Source organism: Tachysurus fulvidraco, chromosome 23 (genome assembly GCF_022655615.1).
Source record: "Tachysurus fulvidraco isolate hzauxx_2018 chromosome 23, HZAU_PFXX_2.0, whole genome shotgun sequence".
Taxonomy (NCBI): Eukaryota; Metazoa; Chordata; class Actinopteri; order Siluriformes; family Bagridae; genus Tachysurus; species Tachysurus fulvidraco.
In genome coordinates, this window is record NC_062540.1 from 8,140,377 (window position 1) to 8,160,423 (window position 20,047).

Below are 20,047 nucleotides of genomic sequence, written 5' to 3' on the forward strand. Positions count from 1 at the left end.
CTATCTATCTATCTATCTATCTATCTATCACATGCTAAGATCAAATGTTTGATTCATTAAACCAAATCACACAGGGTATAATAACAGTCTAAGTAAATGCACAGTGTAACTGATACAGTATATAAAAAATATGATATATGATATAAAGCGAAAGTGACGTGACATACAGCTGTGTGGTGACCCATACTCAGAATTTGTTCTCTGCATTTAACCCATCCAAAGTGCACACACACACCATGAACACACCTTTTATGCTGCGGTGCCCGGTTCGGTGCCTTGCTCAAGGGCACTTCAGTCGTGGCCGGCCCGAGACTCGAACCCAGAACCTTAGGGTTAGGAGTCAGACTCTCTAACAATTAGGCCACAAATTCCCCCAAAGATTTTCGCATATCCCAGGGTCAGCCTGGGGTCAGAGCGCAGGGTCAGCCATTGTGTGGCACCCCTGGAGCAGGTGAGGTTAAGGGCCTTGCTCAAGCACCCAACGTAGATGTCTCAGCAGCTTGTGGGCTTGAACCCCGACACTGGACCATCCGCTGATATATATATAAAATATATGCACATAATTTTTGAGATTTTAACATGTCATTGCAATGCGGCCAAGGGAACAACCTGAACATTTTTTGAAAATAAGTAAAAAGGATGGAAGTATGGCATGAATCACCTAGTGTCAATTTAAGAATGTTCATACAAGTATAAGGGTGTTGATCTTATTGAAGCTAAGATCAGATACTCAAAAACAGAGCATTCTCAAATAAAACTGGGTCATATGTCGACAGAAAATACAACTTGGATGGTTCCAAATAATGAAGCTCACAAACAGGAAGTAAATGGACAACATAGAAATAGTTTGATGAATTATGACGAAACACTGGAGTGAATTGACAGACCTCACGTTAAGTCAAGACCTTGATCTCCAAGTCAAGTCAAGTCAAGAAGCTTTTATTGTCAATTTAACCATGTACAGCTGACACTGTACTGAGTAACATAAAACAATGTATCTCAAGGACCATGGTGCTACATAAAACAACACAGAAAAACATACAAAAAAATAGAGCTACAGTAGCTACTTAAGACAGCACAGAGCCAAGGAATAAAAAAATAAGTTATCACATAAAGTGCCTAGTGTGCAACCTAGTGCAAATAGTGCAAGACAAAAGACAGTGCAGACAGACAATACAATACACTACATGACATAAAATAGTGCCGACCAGTGTACATTCATAAACAATAAGAAGATTCTTGTACACATATGTAAACATACAGTAGCAGCAGTTGATAGCAGCAGTTATACAGTGATGTGAGAAACAGCATTGAATTAATTAATTAACAGTGTTTATGCGAGTGGTGCTGTAAACATAGCTCTCTGTGTGTGTGTGTGTGTGTGTGTGTGTGTGTGTGTGTGTGTGTGTGTGTGTGTGTGTGTGTGTGTGTGTGTTGATTTATTTTAAATATCACTGAAGAACCTTATTTTACGAGTCTTAGAATGACAACTTTTGAAACGGGCATTTTGAATTTTAACAAAACACTTCTGTCACAAATTTTGTTTATGTTTAAGTATGAAATTTGGAAGATAGCATTGGCAGCCCAAAAAGCATTTCACTGCATGTCCTTCTGTGTGTAATTGTGTATTTGACCAATACAATTGCATTTGATATATAAAAATAAAAAAATTATGTATGATAAAATGAATGTAGAAACTAAAACCGGTTGCTTATCATGACAAGTAGCCTATCTAGGTGATTAAATAAGTCTGATTTATTCATTTTTAAAATGTTTTTTATTTTATTTTATTTTTTTACCAAAAGTTATGTCTTTTATTAGGCTTTATATAATGTCAGTGGCATTTTGGGCATCACGAACATCCCACACTGCATGTCAAAACAACAGTGAAGTTAGCTGTGTTACAATTGTTTCCAGTGAGTGCCATTATTTGTGCTTTTCAGATCCTCTGCACACGGGACTTCTAGAAAAGGTTAACTGATAACACGGCAGTGGGGGGTTTCAGGCCATCTCTGGATTCCTTCCATATGGGACGCGAGCTATGTGCTTCGTGCGGAAGTGTGTAATGGCGATGGAAACTGAATGAACAGAGAGGAGGAAAGAAGGAGCACTTTCGACAACTGGCCGCTAAACACTTCAGATAGATCTGCTGAGCTTGTGCGTCCTGCTAAGCTGGTGTTTACGTTCTGGGACCAGAAGATATGGTGCGCTGCTTTCGCAGGACACCGAGGCACTGGGCAAGCGAGGACAGTCCGCCTGGCGACAACCGGCGCCACTTATTTGTATGCGAGTTCGTTCCGAGGAGGGACACGAGCTGTGGTCCGAGCGCCCGAGCGTTGTCGGATTCGGTGGATGGCCAGCTGTTGAGCCAGATGCAGCGCATGGGTGCGAGCGAGCCGGTGACAACAGGGCAAGCTGCATATCCAGAGATGGAGGACGAGAGTATTCGCCTCAGCACGTTCAGCACCTGGCCCACGAGATCCTCCATCCGACCAGATACACTGGCGCGCGCTGGCTTCTTTTACACAGGTGCGGGCTTTTACTAAACTTTAACACTTGTTTTCTTTTCAAGTGAATAATGCTGAATTATTGTTTTTTATAGGATATAAACATACTGTACTTACTTAACAATTTGTCTTGCGATAACGGAGTGTCCTTAATGCTAAAGATGGAGATGATTCCAAGGGCCACAATGAAGGAAGTCAAATTCATCCTTGATGAGACCGTAGTCTTTTGTCAGGCATATGAAAAAGTTTTGCACAACTAAACGCCGCACAAACATTACATAGGTTGATGATATTTGGGCAATTTTCAGTCCTGAATTTAAGGGTCGTATTGGGTGAAATTGCATGGGTTGGCTTTACAGGACATGAAATCCCTTTTGTGTTCCTCTGGCCGAAGTGACTAGAATTAACGAGAGTTTGTTAGTGCTGCCACTGCTGAGTGTGTCTGTTTGTGATGAAAGGCTGATACACCCCACATGCATGTCTATTACACAGCTAAAACACACAGCGTCCATTTAAAACACAGCCTTTACAACAACATCGCAGCTAAACTCACCGCTTCTCATATTTATTCAGTTATATTTATTTTATAGCTGGCTTCACATATCACACTTCAAGCAAACAAATGAACAACTTTCTTTAATTGTTTAAATAATTACAGTCTACAGTGTAATTATAATTTATAGATTCATAAGACATATTTTAATCTTAGGGAAAATGTATGTAGGATATATCAGTATTAGTACACATGATTAAAAACAATTATTAATATTAAAGAAGGCACAAGTTTTGTGTTGAAAAATTATACAAGCCTGAAATAATTAAATTTTGTCTTAAGTACTTAGGTACATCTCAATAAATTAGAATGTCTTGGAAAACTTTATTTATTTCATAAATTCAAGTCCAATAATAAAACTTGTGTACAAACCCGATTCCAAAAAAGTTGGGACACTGTACAAATTGTGAATATAAACAGAATGCAATGATGTGGAAGTTTCAAAATTCAATACTTTATTCAGATTACAACATAGATGACATATCAAATGTTTAAACTGAAAAAAAAATTATAATTTTAAGGGAAGAATAAAGTCAAAAAGTTGGCACAAGGCCACAATTTACCACTGTGTGGCATCCCCTCTTCTTTTTATAACAGTTTGCAAACATCTGGGGACTGAGGAGACAAGTTGCTCAAGTTTAGGAATAGGAATGTTGTCCCATTCTTGTCTAATACAGGCTTCTAGTTGCTCAACTGTCTTAGGTTTTCTTTGTTGCATCTTCCTCTTTATGATGCGCCAAATGTTTTCTATGGGTGAAAGATCTGGACTGCAGGCTGGCCATTTCAGTACCCGGATACTTCTTCTACGCCACCATGATGTTGTAATTGATGCAGTATGTGGTCTGGCATTGTCATGTTGGAAAATGCAAGGTCCCTGAAAGAGATGACATCTGGATGGGAGCATATGTTGTTCTAGAACTTGGATATACCTTTCAGCTTTGACGGAGCCTTTCCAGATGTGTAAGCTGCCCATGCAACCCCATACCATCAGAGACGCAGGCTTCTGAGCTGAGCGTTGATAACAACTTGGGTTGTCCTTGTCCTCTTTAGTCTGGATGACATGGCGTCCCAGTTTTCCAAAAAGAACTTCAAATTTTGATTCGTCTGACTACAGAACAGTTTTCCACTTTGCCCCAGTCCAGATTAAATGAGCCTTGGCCCAGATAAAACGTCTGTGCTTCTGGATCATGTTTAGACATGGCTTCTTTTTTGACCTATAGAGTTTTAGCCAGCAACGGCGAATGGCATGGTGGATTGCGTTCACCAACATTGTTTTCTAGAAGTATTCCTGAGCCCATGTTGTGATTTCCATTGCAGTAGCATTCCTGTATGTGATGCAGTGCCGTCTAAGGGCCCGAAGATCACGGGCATCCGGTATGGTTTTCCGGCCTTGACCCTTATGCACAGAGATTGTTCCAGATTCTCTGAATCTTTGGATGATATTATGCGCTGTAGATGATGATAACTTCAAACTCTTTGCAATTTTTTTCTGAGAAACCTTCTGATATTGCTCCACTATTTTTCAACGCAGCATTGGGGGAATTGGTGATCCTCTGTCCATCTTGACTTCTGAGAGACACAATGCCACACTGAGAGGCTCTTTTTATACCCAATCATGTTGCCAATTGACCTAATAATTTGCAACTTGGTCCTCCAGCTGTTTCTTATATGTACATTTAACTTCTTTTTTCTTATTGCTACGTGTCCCAACTTTTTTGGAATGTGTAGCTCTCATGAAATCCAATATGAGCCAATATTTGGCATGCCATTTCAAAATGTCTCACTTTCAACATTTGATAGGTTATCTATATTCTATTGTGAATAAAATATAAGTTTATGAGATTTGTAAATTTGTGCATTCCATTTGTGCATGTGCATTTTTATTCACAATTTGAACAGAGTAACGTACAGTAGTTTGTCTTTATTTCTTTTAATTGTGATGATTTTGGCTCACATTTTACAAAAATCCACCAATTCACTATCGCAAAAAATGTAATACTTTATAAGACCAATAAAAAAACATTTTAGCGAATTGTTGGCCTTCTGGAAAGTATGTTCATTTACTGTGTATGTACTCAATACTTGGTAGCGGCTCCTTTTGCTTTAATTACTGCCTCAATTCAGCATGGCCTGGAGACAAAACTAAGGATATCCCCATAATGTTTTTCATTTAAAATGGATAGAATTTCCTACAGGTGTAACACAGAGAAGAGCATTTTGTAGTAACTTGCCTTATTTAAACATGAAACATTTAGTTTGGCTTGCTCTTAATCTTAAACATGGCTAGGTCAGGCCATCCAAACAAATTCACCCCAGGAGCAAAATCATCTACACCCTTCAGGGTGCAGAGTTCGTATGTTAACACACAATGGAGCTTGTGTAGCTTGCATGCTTGTGGATGAAATTGTGAAGGTAGGGTTGTTGTTTTTTTGAGTAACATCAACTTTATCACAGCATAATAAAATGAGCCTACAAGTTTGAAGATATTGGGAAATTCATGTAATAAGAAAAATAACGTTCAAAATAATCATTTTGAAATAATGGGAGGTTGCATCTACTGCAAGTAGCGACAAACTTGTATGTGTGGTACCAGCTGGTTTTGACTGTCAAAAAATGATCTCATCAATCTTTGTGAGTTTGCCTGTTCATTTCTTCTTAGAACTTCAACTTTAAAGTAGAATTTATAGTTAACTTGGGCCAATGTAGGGAGGTGAAAATTTTTTCTTGCAATCCTATTGAAATCTTGTGTAGTGATTTAAAAAGGACTATGCATGCAAGAAAGCCCTCGAACATCAAACAGCTGAAAGAATTCTGCATTAAGAGCAGGGGAAACGTTCTTTCAGTCAATGTCAGAAACTGGTAGATGGCTACAAGAAATGTCTCATTGATGTGATCTCATCCAAGGGGGAAACTAGCTATCAGGGCATAGGGTATACTTACTTTTTCCTCAGTTGTAATATTCATTTTTGTTCATTTCTTTTGTTTAATAAGTAAAAACAAAGTGATTTTTTTTTTGTTGTTGACATTACATCTCTTTCACCTACAGGTACAAATTAAACCATTTAAGACATTTCTTAATAAAGAACTGAATATTTAATGGGCTGTCCTAATTTTTTCACATGACTGTATGTTTTCACCTGAATAAATTAAATCATACAGTAATAAGATTAAAGAAATTAAATAAATTCCCTAATTTAAGAGGAAGCCCTATTATTTTGTTTGTTTGAAAATTTAACCCCCCATTAATCCAAATCCATCTGAGTGATCTGATCATATGTGTTGTATTTGTATTTTAAGTAAGGCCTCCTGGTCTAGCAGCAGGATCCTGCGCTCTCATTGAGTTCCAGGGCAGGCCGCTAACCCAGCAACTAAAGAGTTACATTTCAGTGCCAGTCCCAAGCCTAGATAAAAATAAATACATCAATAAATGGTGAAATTGCAACAAGAAGTCATAATATTCATGTTAAGTTCTTACAGACTCAACAGACTGCAGACGAGCCTGAACTGACACAAAAACAAAGAGTCCTTGACATACAGTATTATTAGTCATCTAGCCTCACCAGTCAGTCAAGAATGGTGAAAGAGAGGAGAGTGCAACACTTTTGCACTTAAGGTAGACATTTTGTGGGCGAGAACTGCTAAAACACTTGAAAAAAAGATGAAGTATGTGAAATGCTTTTAAAGACTTGCAAATGAAGTACTTGAAGACCTTCTTCTAAAGACCTCTGAATGCAAATGAAGACTTGAAGTCAAGAGAAATTACATTGAATTTAATTGAACTAAGCACCATTGCAATGTGTCCAAAGAAGGTGAGTCCAAAGAAGGTGAGTCCCGCTTCCCAGATCCAGCAGAGGTGTACTATACAAGAGTTGTAGATTAGGTGCCCATAACGAATTTGGAAATATAAAGACAATCAAAGCTTGACCCTAGTTTGATAAAAGTCTTGGAAATCACAGTGATCGGTGGGCAGCCAATGGCAACTCAATGTTTCATGAGTTCTCATCCCTATGTGTCCAACTCTCAGTGTGCCAACTTTGCTCCACACTAGAAATTTAGAGACTCTAAACAAAGGGCACCTGGGCACAGTTAAAATGAGGAGTTCAACATGCAGCTATGTCTGATAGCTGGACAATGAGTAGCAAATTGAAAAACCACCAAAACATGCTCAGGATGTCTGAGAGTTCAGAAAGAACCACCACAAGCACTTCTTCACCTGTGGAGTGCCCTACCCCTGGCAAAGGGCCATTCCCTGGGCCATTTATAAACTCTATGTTTCTAATTGTAGTTGCAACAAAGGCTGTGATAGTCTTTGAGGTTGGACAAGAAATCTTGGCATGTGAATATAGGGGAGATAAATGGGAAGCTGGTAAAATAGACAAAAGAACTGGACCTCTCATCTATGCTGTTGACATTGGATAGCAGAATATTTGGAGACATCATGTAGATCAGATTTTGGACAATCAGCCAATAGTTAAAGCCACACCATCCCCAGACATCACCCCCAGCGATGCTCGGATATTGTTGTGGACAAAACACCTTTGACCAATGCTAAAGTTAAGAGGTCATAGGAGACTACAATACAAGCCAAGAGGCAATATCCTGTTAGGCACAGAATGCCCCCTGAGAGACTAAAAGTATGATTTGCTTTGATTTTGCATTGAAACCCAAGTACTCATGCCAGTATATGTGTGGGACTTTTATACGTTTACATTATCATTGTTTATTTGTAAACTATGTGCTAAATGAACTTTTGTTATGAAAAAAGTTGCGATTGTTCGTATTATTAAGCTGTTTTGTCTTACACAGTTTTGAGTAGCCTTGATCTTAAATAGAGAGGAAGTGTAGTGTATGGACCTATTTTTGGTAGCATACTGTAACACCTTTCATGTATTCTATGGCATGCACATTGATACTGCTGATGTGATGTGTGATCATAAAGGCATTTGATTTCAATTAAATGAATTTAAAAAATTTTTAAAAATTCATATAATTTATGTTTAGGGTTAGGTTATGGTTATGGTTTAGGTATGGCTTTATTATCTCAATAAGCTATCATTCTTTTAATATTTTTTATAAATTTAATGATTTATACTCTGTTATCATTGCATAATGTTTAATGTACAACAATACTGAGGTGCAAGTAGTATCTGCCACTATTTATAAGTACCAATAGCATATAACTACTATTTACACTTAATATTACCAATAAATGCAATAATCATTCAACTTAAATAATTAAACTTTAAATAAATATAAGGAATAATAAAGTTAACAAAAGTTAACTAACCCTAACCCAGCTCCGAGCAGGCCTTGAACCAAAGCAACCAATGTAGGTCCTGTACTTGACATAGGCACCTTAATGATGACGCTAAGCGTCTGTTGGTAGAAAACACTTTGAATTCAGGTTTACGTACTCTCTCTCTCGCCAGCCTTTGTTACACTATCCACCCAGCATTTCAACAGTTTTTGTTTTTGCTTTTTATATAATGGTCATGGTTTTAGATAGTACAGAATAACATGTCTGCACAGGAGATCACAAAGATATAAAACTGACTAAAGTGTATACTCTGAAAGTTGGGAGAATTAAAGAAACCAAGCATATTACTGGCTTATGTTTACATGACAGAGAATTACGCATGACTGCCTACAGAATGTTTAGAGATGCCTTTGGCTATAACTGGCTGTTAGCTGTTTTATCTTCTCTCTCTCTATGCTAACATGGTTCAAGCTATGAATTGCTGCAGAGAGTTCAAACACTAAGTGAGTTCATTAACTTACTAACTTACTCCTTAGCTCCATCTTAGTTTTATGTAGCACCATGGTCCTGGAGAAACGTTGTCTCATTTCACTGTGTACTGCAACAGCTAAATATGATTGAAATGACAATAAAAGCTTCTTGACTCTTGATTTGACTTGACTTGTTTTTAAACCATACACAATTACATTTAATTGCTATGGAATGGCCTCAATGCTTGTTCTCTGTCGAAAGAAAAAATATTTGACTAAAATTTAGATAAAACCTATATGTTAGAACTATATGTTTATATGATCTAAGTATCACTATACAGTACAAATGCAAATACTAACGCCATGTCATCGATGTTTCATCTAGGTCATAGTGATAATGTGAAGTGTTTTTTCTGCGACGGTAGTTTGCGGAACTGGGAGCCTGGAGATGATCCATGGCAGGAGCATGCCAAGTGGTTCCCACGGTAACACATTTTTTAAAAACTGTATTGCATGGGCTGTTGACTCTGATATTACTAATCCATTCATTTGTAATACATAATTTTTCCTAGTACAACGATGACTGCAAGAACCAAAATGAAGAAATAATTATTCAAAAGTATTCAAACCAACTCAACTTTATCACATTTTGTGTTTTGTGTTACAGCCTAGAACTGAAATTTGACATAGATTATACTATATTTGTTATGACTCAGCCCGGACTTTGGCCACGTGCATTTATTTGTTTATGTTCCTCGTCACATGTCTGCCCTGCTTTTGTCTGCCCTGCCCTGTTTCCACGCCTGCTCCTAATTGTATCTGATTGTCTTGTGTATTTAACTGTGCCGCGTTGCCTTGTGCAGCGCGGAATCTACTGTTGTCTTTGTCCTGTCTCTAGTCCGTGTCGTGTTTCGTGTTCCTCTGTTATTAAACCCTGTTTTGTTTTGCTATCCTGCGTTTGGGTCCGCTCCATGACCCGCGTCATGACAATATTTAGCACTAGTCTGCAAATCACCCAATTTGTGGTAAACAAATAAAAATTAAACAACTTAAAACATAGAAACTTTTGTATTAGACCACCACATTTTATGCAAGCAAAAGTATAGGAACATATTTAGTATCTAATCTTGCAATAACTGTAATGAAGCGTGTGACTCACTGATATCACCAAATTGTTGGTTTTCACCAAGTGAAGTACATTCGTAATTATTTTCCGGTTTGGTGATGGACTTGAAGGTTTACATTTCACTTTTTTGACCAGCTAAAGATCCCTTGGATAAAGTTTTGCTTGTGTGTTTTGAATCATTGTCCTGCTGCATGATAAACTTCCCTCTAATTACTTTGTATGCTTTTTAGCAAAATGTTCCTGTAAACATCTGAATTCATTCTGCTGCGACCATTGTGACTTCATCAATGAAGATTAGTGAGTCTGTTTTAGAAGCAGCAATAAGTCCAAGCCATGAGCTGACTTCCACCATATTTCAGATGAGTTCATATGTTTTGGTCAGGATTGTTCCAAGACACTTTCCATCACTTTGGTATGTGCTATTCCTGGTTCCAGAACGGTTGCGTCTTAAATCTGTATGTCTTTGTAAAATTCTAATCTGGTATTCTGGTATTCCTACTGCTGATGAGTGGTTTGCACCTTGTGGTAAAGACTCCAAATTTCTGCTCTCAAAATCTTCTTCAATCTTTGGATATTACACTTTCATACCTGCCCTGTGGAGATCATTGTCACTGTTGTTTTGTGGTTTTTCTTCACAGCTGTCCCAATGACCTGTTTTTAACTGCCGTTGTTTTCATTGGTTGACCTATTCAGTGTCTATTGTGCAGTATACCAGTAGTACCTTTCTATTTCAGGACTTTCCAAATTGTTGTATTGGCAATAACAAAGTTTGTGCAATGTTCCTGAATTATTTTCCTTCTTTTCTCAGCGTTGAAATGCACTGAATTTCTTTGATATATAGCTCTTTAATTTTAATATTGTCTTATCCTTTTTTTTAAACAACATATGCCATCTTAAAAGGTGAAACTGAAAATCATGAGTTATTGTTTTGATCTATTTCTTGTTTAAACAGTTCTAACAGGACACACCTTTTCCAATATATTAGCTTTCCTCAAAACTGGGTGGTCTAATACAAAATATGCTGTATTCTATGTTGTTTATCTCATCTACATGTGAATGCCAAGAAATAAAAACTAAAATTTGAAACTCTTTTCTCATATACTTTTTGATCTCAAACTCAAATGTCTTCAGTCTACTACAAAAACAATGTATTGACCTTGCAATTCCAGTAACTTAAGGAGACATTACATCTAATCCTAGTTACTTTTTTATAGGCTATAATGCTATAAAATGTGGAATGGCTCAAGGGGTGTTTTTTCTTTCTTTTATTCCTTTTTTATGTTAGATGTGAGTTTTTGATCCAGTCAAGAGGACAAGAGTACATCGGCAACGTATCGCAGTCATTCTTCAACTTGTCAGAGCTTGCAGTTTGTATCTTTCATTCTTTAACACTTGATAATGAACTGCTTGTAAGTTTAAGTGTTTTTGGAGACTAATGGCAACTCTGTTTACAGAGGGAATCACAGATTTCAACTGAAAGAAATAGTACAACTGGACATGGTAAGTGTTTTTTGAAAACAATCAGATCAGTAAAAATAATGCAATTACATAATAAAGTAAATTTCATCTAATCTGGCTTCCGTAAAACAGTGTAGTGTTAAAACTGTTAAGGACTACATGATTATAACATTCTATTGAATCAAAATGTGTATTCAATGTGTGCGAATATGAATGCCTTATAAGTATATTTTTATTATTGATTATAAACACCTATAAAAACACAGCATTTTTTGTTGTTTTATTTTCATCACATGAATTAGAGAGCATAATGCACTGTTGCAAATTCATGTTTGTGTTTAATTTTAAGATGTGCTAAGTGGTGAGAGTGCCCCAGCAGCAGCCATGTTCTCACCGGTGGTGCAGGCAGTGCTGCAGATGGGTTTTGACCAACCACTAGTTGAGAGCCTGGTTCAGTCTCACTTCTTGCTCACTGGCTACCATTACATTTCTGTCTCCGAATTGGTGGCTGACATCCTGCAGGCTGAAGAGGACGGGAGGCAGGGCAGTGATAATAACACAGGTGCTGAAAGCATCCACTGCATTTCAAAATATGGACAAATATACAAAAGAATGTTGTATCAGAAACTCGGTATAACAGATGCACCTGCAATTTAATGCATTACATAAATAATGCTAAGATAATAAAGATATGCAGATTACATCATATGCTTGATCCTTCTCAAATGTAAGATTTATTTTTCTAGAGCCTGAGGTGAGGCAGAGCAGCAGTACCAGTGGAGTGAACCCACAGACCTCATTTGGGGAGAAAGGTCTAAATTAACCTTGCTTTACTTTTACATGTGGACATGATTATATTTATGAGGATAGTGTAGAAACATATTTTGACATATGAAATAGTGAAATACTGTATGTCATATGAACTGACCTTGCATGTTGTATGTTTAATATTTACTTACTCTCTTGCTACTAAAATTCAGAATTTGATGAATGTGTGTTTTTGTAGTTTTGGTGACCGTGAGTTCTGAGGAACAGCTGAAAAAGCTACAAGAGGAACGAACCTGCAAAGTTTGTATGGACAAACTGGTGTCCATGGTGTTTATCCCTTGTGGTCATCTGGTTGTGTGCTCTGAATGTGCAGCCAGCCTGAGAAACTGCCCCATCTGTAGAGCAGTGATACGTGGCAGCATGCGTGCCTTCATGTCCTGAGGACATTATATACACGTGCACAACTGAAAGACATTAGTGAAAAAGCTCATCTAAAAACATATTTATCTTTAAAGGATTTAAAAATTATTCTTAACCCTTTTATTATTTATTATTTATTATTGTATTATAGGATCAGGTTTGGAAACCTGAGATGAAGAGAACAAAATGCTGCAATGATTATATTAAATGGAATCAAAATGAAACTGTTTTCTTTTCTTTTTTTAAATATCAATGAATTAATTAATGTGTACCTTATATAGCATATTTAATGTCAATTTGAAATATGTTGCTTTCTAAAGCTTATTCTAAATATATTGATGATAATAAAAAAACGGTAAAAGAATTCGGCACAATTGGTGTGGTGAACCTACAGTATAACTAGAACCTATATTAGTTTCTCAGGGAAATATGTAGACCTGTCGAGGCTATAGGTAAGGGAAAATGTCATGTACAGTTACATCCATAAATGTTTTGGAAATTGACAAATATTTATAATTTTTCCACAAATACAGCATCTGTGGTGCTCAGTGGATTGCAAGCATTGCTTGCAAATAGCAGTTCCAGTTGCCAGTTCTTGTCAAGTTATACAGAACAATTAAGAGATCATAGAGGAACATATTTATCAAGTTCAGTGGTTAGCTCAGTGCTAGTTTTATGAAATACCTGCTGAAAGCTTATTGTCTAAATGCAGCCATGTTGTTTTCATTTTAGCAATCATGGATTATATTTTGTTTGGGAAAGAAAGTAGCAAATAGCAAAAAAAAAATTTTTACATTAGGGCTTAATGCCTTTTTGTATGGCCACACCCCATTCTTTGCCAGGGAACCTCAAAATCTTGTCCTGTAGAGGTTCTTAAATGTAGGCTTTGCAAAATTAAGCCATTCAAGGTTAATGCAATTTGACATAAGTAATAATTAATAAGTTATCAACATGTTTTTTCTAATTATTGAGGCTCAAACTCATCAGTTTGACACCAAATTTGTAAAGATAGGTCTAAAATTCTAGGACTACTTCACTTGCTTAAGAAAAGAAGCAGAGGAAGAAGAATAAGCAATATAGCCATATGCATCATGAGATGGGTATGAGAATGAGACTTGAGTATGAGATGGGATCATAATCATCCCAGGAAACATGGGTTTAATGGGATCATTTAACTCTTACTGGTTTACATGTTTAGGAAGCCGAATGCTTTTACTGGATTCACTATTTGCCCATATTTTTCCTAGAATCATCATAACTGACTTTCAGATTTGCTTATTGGTGTTAACTGATACAGGCAGAAATATCCCTAATCCCTGCTCTGTGGATACACATAATTTTGGTTAGCGTCATATACAAGAACACAGATTTTAGACAGTAAGTATAGATATTGCACTGTCTGCACCGGGTTGCACAGATGCACTTTATGTGCCTAGGACTAAGTAAAATGAGAACATTTCTCCAGAACTATGGTCCTGGAGAAATGTTCTCATTTTACTTAGTACCGCAACAGCTAAATATAGTTGAAATGACAATAAAAATGTCTTGACTTGACTTATGACTTGACAAGAAATAAAATACATTTGTTTTGCCTTCTCACTCATGTTTTCTTTAAAAAGTAGTACACATCTTGCAAATTCTCCCAAGGTATGCAAACTTTTGAGCACAAATGTATAATGGTATGGTATGCTGAATCAAATTTTTTAATAAAATCGACCACCAGGTGGGACGATGGTCACTATGTTGTAGGTGATGAAACCACTTTTCCAGTGGAAATGGCTCTTGGGACTGGATGTTTGGTGAATGCACAAGTGTATGTCAATGTTGGGCCACCAGTACTTGTTCTGAAGGTGTTGATGTGTTCCAGTTGTCATTTGAGCCATTGTTATCAGACTGTTTCTCTAGTAAGTGGTTCCAAAAATTGTAATTGCAGGGCAGGACACTGGCACTTGATGTGCAGAGGGACAGCTATTCTACTTTGTAAAAAGGAGCCAGCTTTGGTGGTATTACAACCAAGTTGAAAAGATGAATTGTATGTGTGAAAAGTGTCCACCTTGCCTGACCAGCATTCAGTTACTTGCCTGTCTTGATGTCTTAAGTTCTAATCAGTAAAGTTTATAAGGTTGGATGAGACTCAACTGATGACCATCTCAAACCAATGATTAGTGACACCTTACAGCTCATTCAGGGCAAGTCTCATTTTTGTGGACAACAGCAGTTAAAAGGTGATTCTCTCACGTAGTTATCAAATGATAAGTATGTGTATGAGATTTGCTTTACAACTGTTACCCTCTCTTCTTTACTGTTTTCATCTAGTCCATTATTTTTTCCAATTTATGCCACTCTTGGTTACCTCTATGTTTGTAACTGGTCACAGCAACATGCAAAACTATGTTTAATATTTGAAAATATTGGATGAAATATATAATTTTGTCGTATTTAAATAACCACAGATCAATAGATCTATATAATATTTCCATGCATAACCCTGTACAAGTAAAGGAAAGGGTAAAAATTAAGGGAATTAGGATATGTGGGTCATTAGCTAATTGACATGAGGGACCTTACTCAGTAACTAGGGGTTAACAAATAGGAGTAAAATTAGAACGAAATAGAATTCACTCATAATGGTGGTCACACTCATGATATAATACTAAGATTCAGATAATATAAAGAAAATATGATCAGAGTAATTAATTAGTGTGACAGAGTGATTCAACTTTTGACATCCCCTTAACCTCAACCAAATAAATGCTTTGCAACATCTTACTACACTCTAGATACTGTAGCATCAATATCAACATCCCCTTTATCTCCTAACTACTAGAAAAGATTGTAAAACCGTAGTTATAGCTCATACCCACATAGGATTAACATTCTTGAAATGTATGAGTCAGTATTTAAGTCTCATTATAGCACAAAGCATAGATTAAAGTATTAAATGACCTTCTGCTGGTCTCTGATCAAGGTTGTTTCTCTTTGCTTGTGTTGTTTGACCTTAGTGCAGCTTTTGAATCCACTGATCAAATATTCTCCTTGATATAATAAAAAAGGCTGTTGGAGTTGGAGGGAATGTCTCTTACCTTATGGGTTATGTCTAATTTGACAGATCTTTATGAGTTTGTAGATTTAAATATTGACTTCCTGTGCTTACCAAGGTGATGTTTGATTTTTCTCAAGGTTCTGTTTTAAGCCCTCTACTTTTTTCAGTTCAATTAAATTGTATTGTATTGTATAGTGCATTTAACAGTGAACATTGTTAACAGTGAACAGTGAAATAATTTTTTTTTAAAGTTAAGTTTAAAATGAACTTTATATTTATCTGTAATGAGCAAGTCTGAGGCAACTGTGACAAGGGGAAAACTCCCCATGATATGAGTAAGAAATCAGATGTAACACCAGATAGTGTGATTATAAATAACTGTCCTTAATATGACTATATATAGTCATGTGGAGTTGTGTACGTAGCTTTTGATTATAAATCAGAAAAACAGATTACAGATGTTTAACACACTTTCTTCCTGCCAAAGCCATCAAATATTCACTGGTGGAGACCTGAGCACAAAGCCTACTGCCCTAACAGCAGTTAAAAGCCAGCACCGTGGTTTTAAATGATACTATCCACAGTAGTCCAATGTATTTCCAGGGTGTCCATGCAAAGTTATCCCCAGCAGCAGTGAGCACCACCAAGCGTCAAGACCAGAAGTAGGTCTTTAGAATGGCTTAGACATGTATTGAGAGAAGAACCATTCACACTGAGAAATCAGAACACTGGGAGCGCAAGAGTAGCATGTGCAGCTTGAAAGAGAGAGAAAAAAATATGCTTGTGATCATGTAATGGTTAAAGACAGTGTACACTGGGAGCAAAGTGCAGGCAGGATCTCCTGCAAGACTAGGTATGACAACATAACCTGTTCCCTGCAATGATAAAGGTTTTGAAATTTGTAATCAGGATTAAAGTTAAAGAAGTGGTTCGTTATTAACCAGAGCTGTCAACATTAGCTTAGTTTTTGACCTGCTCTTGTTGCCCCTGATGGTTTTTTGTTTATTGTGTGTATGTGTTTATGTATTTGTCTGATGTTTGTTTGATTGCTGGCATCTTGTGTTTCTAATGTACATTATAGCTAATACTTACAGTAGTACTTTTATTAAATGTATTGTAGCTTTATTGTTATTTCAATATGGACTTTTATTTACTTTTATCTTTTTTAGGTTGACTATTACCATCTGTCTAGGGACTACAGGTGAAAAATAGCCATCTGGCTAACTCTGGCAATATTGACAGAAATGTTTATTAATATGCATTGTCCCTGTGATAGATAGATAGATAGATAGATAGATAGATAGATAGATAGATAGATAGATAGATAGATAGATAGATAGATAGATAGATAGATAGATAGATAGATAGATAGATAGATAGATAGATAGATAGATAGATAGATAGATAGATAGATAGATAGATAGATAGATAGATAGATAAGACACAGACTCAATGTTTATGTGTCAGCCCTCCGGATATGGAAGGATTGGAGACAGACCCGTTCGCAGGATAGCTCCAAATGAAAGGGTTTTAATACATACGGAAAACAAACATATCCACACTACACGGGGAACTAACGTAACTAAACTAATGAATCCACGCTGCCATCGGCAACGCGGCTCACATATATACACAAAAGGACAATCACACACAATGGGGAACTCGCACATGGCCAAAAGTCCGTGCTGATGCCTGACAGATCCGCGCTGCTCCCTGACTATATGTCTAGGCTGAAAACACCTTTTGTGAATAGTTATTCTTAGGTAAACTACACATCCTACACCTAAGATAACAGTGTTCCTGACTGCTTCTGCTCTCCAGACCTGCCAGGTCTATTCTGATGCCCTATATCTGGCTGGTATCTCATAAACTGGTGCTGAGGATGGACACACATATGGCCACACATGAAGATACATAGGCTGCAGTCAGTTTGTGCTTCGGTCACAATAATTCACAAAAGCCATTTGTTGGCTTCAGCAAGAAGGAATTTATGGTAAAACTATAATTAATTCACAAAGCTCATGGTCATTATACTTGAGTATATAGTGCACAGTTGGGGGATCCATACGCGGTAATTATTGTAACCGAGTGTTTAACATTGGGTTTGTCTAAACTGAGATATAAGGAAATAAGGAACGGAAGCCCATCCTCTGGTCATTAACTCTTTATTTTATTCTTCATAGTGGTGCACCAATGTGGTGCTCCAACCTGGAACCGCCAGAACACACTGCCCTCCTGTGCGCATGACCACACACCATTTACGGTGAGGGCCGAGGGGAAAATGTATTGCACACAGATCACAATGCACTCAGTATAACATAAAATGCAATCTACACCAACTTACAGATTAAGTCTGTTATTAGCATATTACAATCCAATGCAGCTGACAATAGTGTGGTCTGAAATCGGGCAAAAATTGGAGCACAATGGCAAAACACTGGCACCAGGCGCCACATTTCTTTTTAGCTAAAACCACTGGTGTTACCCAGGGGCTGCAGCTCTCCTCGATGACATCATCTGCCAGCAGACCCGCCACTTGTCTCTCCATTTCAGTACGTTTCTCAGGGTACACGTGATATGGGTGCTGTTTGATAGGAGCCTGCTCGCCTGTTCTGATGTGATGTTTGATCACTTTGCATTTTCCCAATTTTTTCTCGGAGGAGCTGAAGATGTCATTGTATTTTAGCAGCAATTCAGAAAGTGACGTTTTTTCAAACTCCGAAATTGGTGACTTATCCAGTGATACAGGGGGTGTCAATCCCATTGTTGATGTTGCAGCTACATCAACCGGAGCCAGAAGCAACTGAATATCAACGCCATCAACAGAGTAAAACTCGCCCAGGTGCATACCTTGTGAAATGTCCTGTCCAGTAGGATTCAAAATCTGAGCTTTTGTTAGTCCATTTTTAACCGTGGTTACTGTATGAGCCACCACCAAATTGGACGAATCTGCCACATTAGGTTCCAAATAGCCATCAAAGTCATTCAACATTTGAGCCACATAAGGTGAATAAACAGGTACAACTGACTCACTGAGGGGAAGTAAAGAAAAGGATGGTTGCCAGGGGCACATTGCAGCATAAGGGAACAAAGTCTTTGCTGGTAAGGAGAGAAACTGAAATGCCCCACAGTTGCAACTTTGCCCAGTTGAGGTCCAGTAAGGCAGGATTCTTCAACAGAAAGTCTCACCCCAACAGTGGTTTGTCATGTTGCCATGACTTTGTTCCCAGTTGAAATGTCATTGTAATGGTGCCCAATGTATCCAGCATCTGTCCAATCACGGCACGAGCTGCCACCAGTGTAACCTAGCGTTTAACATCGGGTTTGTCTAAACTGAAATATAAGGAAATAAGTAACGGAGGCTCATCGTCTGGTCATTAACTCTTTATTTTAGTCTTCATGGCGGTGCACCAACGTGGTGCTCCACCCCAGAACCCCCAGAACACACTGCCCTCCTGTTCGCATTCCCACACGCCATTTACGGCGAGCCCCGAGGGGAAAATGTATTGCACACAGATCACAATGCAAATGCACTCAGTATAACATAAAATGCAATCAACGCCAACTTACAGATTAAATCAGTTACATTATTATTAGCCTATTACAATCCAAAGCAGCTGATAAAAGGCATCAGGCAAAAATTGGTACACACACACACACACACAAAATCAGAATAGCTGTAATAATGTTTAAAAAAAAAGTCTACAGTTCTGTGTATTATTTAGTGTAATTTAGTGTACATTTGTAATTGTTTTCAGAATGAAATCCTACAATGACTTCTTAAAGAACCATATGCAACTAAAATGAAATCAATTAGTTTTGTAATACAGTAGTAAATGTTTCTTTTGTGAATTCTTCATTGACACAATTATTCAACCCCTTAAAGACTACCACTCTGAAGAACAGAGGTTCATTGAAGTGTTTTCAATCAGGTATTGAAAACACCTGTGGATGTCAGGGAGCAGCAATAAAGCCTAATAAGCACCAATTAGGCAGCTTTAAAATGACTGTGATACTCAGCTCCTTCTAGACATTTACTGGTATGGTTACAAACATGGTGAAGTCAAGAGAATGGTTGAGGAAGACAAGAGAAGAGGTGATTACTCTTCACAGGAAGGGCAATAAGAAGATTGCAAAGATGTTAAACATACCAAGAGACACCATAGGAAGCATCATTCGCAAATTCAAGGCAAAGGGCACTGTTGAAACGCTACCTGTTCGTGGCAGAAAGAAGATGCTAACTTCGACTGCTGTGCGCTACCTGAAGCGTAGAGTGGAGAAAAGTCCCCGTGTGACTGCTGAGGAACTGAGAAACGATTTGTCAAATGTGGGTACTGAAGTTTCTGCTCAGACAATACGGCACACCCTGCGTAATGAAGGCCTCCATGCCAGAACTCCCAGGCGCACCCCCTTGCTGTCTCCAAAGAATAAGAAGAGTCGACTGC

General features: G+C 37.6%; 1 protein-coding gene across 2 annotated transcripts; it reads left to right on the top strand.

Annotated features, from left to right (window-relative positions):
• The first annotated feature begins 1,869 nt into the window (after positions 1-1,869).
• On the top strand, positions 1,870-12,853 carry birc7 (baculoviral IAP repeat containing 7). 2 transcript variants are annotated; one of them, XM_027144736.2, is made up of 7 exons: positions 1,871-2,529; positions 9,173-9,272; positions 11,199-11,280; positions 11,368-11,413; positions 11,721-11,933; positions 12,118-12,183; positions 12,378-12,849. In XM_027144736.2, the coding sequence occupies exons 1-7, from the start codon at positions 2,202-2,204 to the stop codon at positions 12,578-12,580; spliced, it is 1,038 nt and encodes a 345-aa protein (XP_027000537.1). In that variant the 5' UTR covers positions 1,871-2,201; the 3' UTR covers positions 12,581-12,849. The 2 variants fall into 2 exon arrangements, with proteins under 2 accessions (XP_027000538.1, XP_027000537.1); XM_027144737.2 differs by lacking the exon at positions 9,173-9,272 and having other exon boundaries at positions 1,870-2,529; positions 12,378-12,853.
• Positions 12,854-20,047: the final 7,194 nt, after the last annotated feature.

What these genes read in the sequence shown, in the direction of transcription:
- birc7 (XM_027144736.2), top strand. Translation starts at nt 2,202, where the DNA reads ATGGTGCGCTGCTTTCGCAGGACACCGAGGCACTGGGCAAGCGAGGAC. An exon ending in TCAACTTGTCAGAGCTTGCA is followed by an intron (nt 11,281 to 11,367) that starts GTTTGTATCTTT and finishes CTCTGTTTACAG; the next exon opens with AGGGAATCACAGATTTCAAC. An exon ending in AAATAGTACAACTGGACATG is followed by an intron (nt 11,414 to 11,720) that starts GTAAGTGTTTTT and finishes TTTAATTTTAAG; the next exon opens with ATGTGCTAAGTGGTGAGAGT.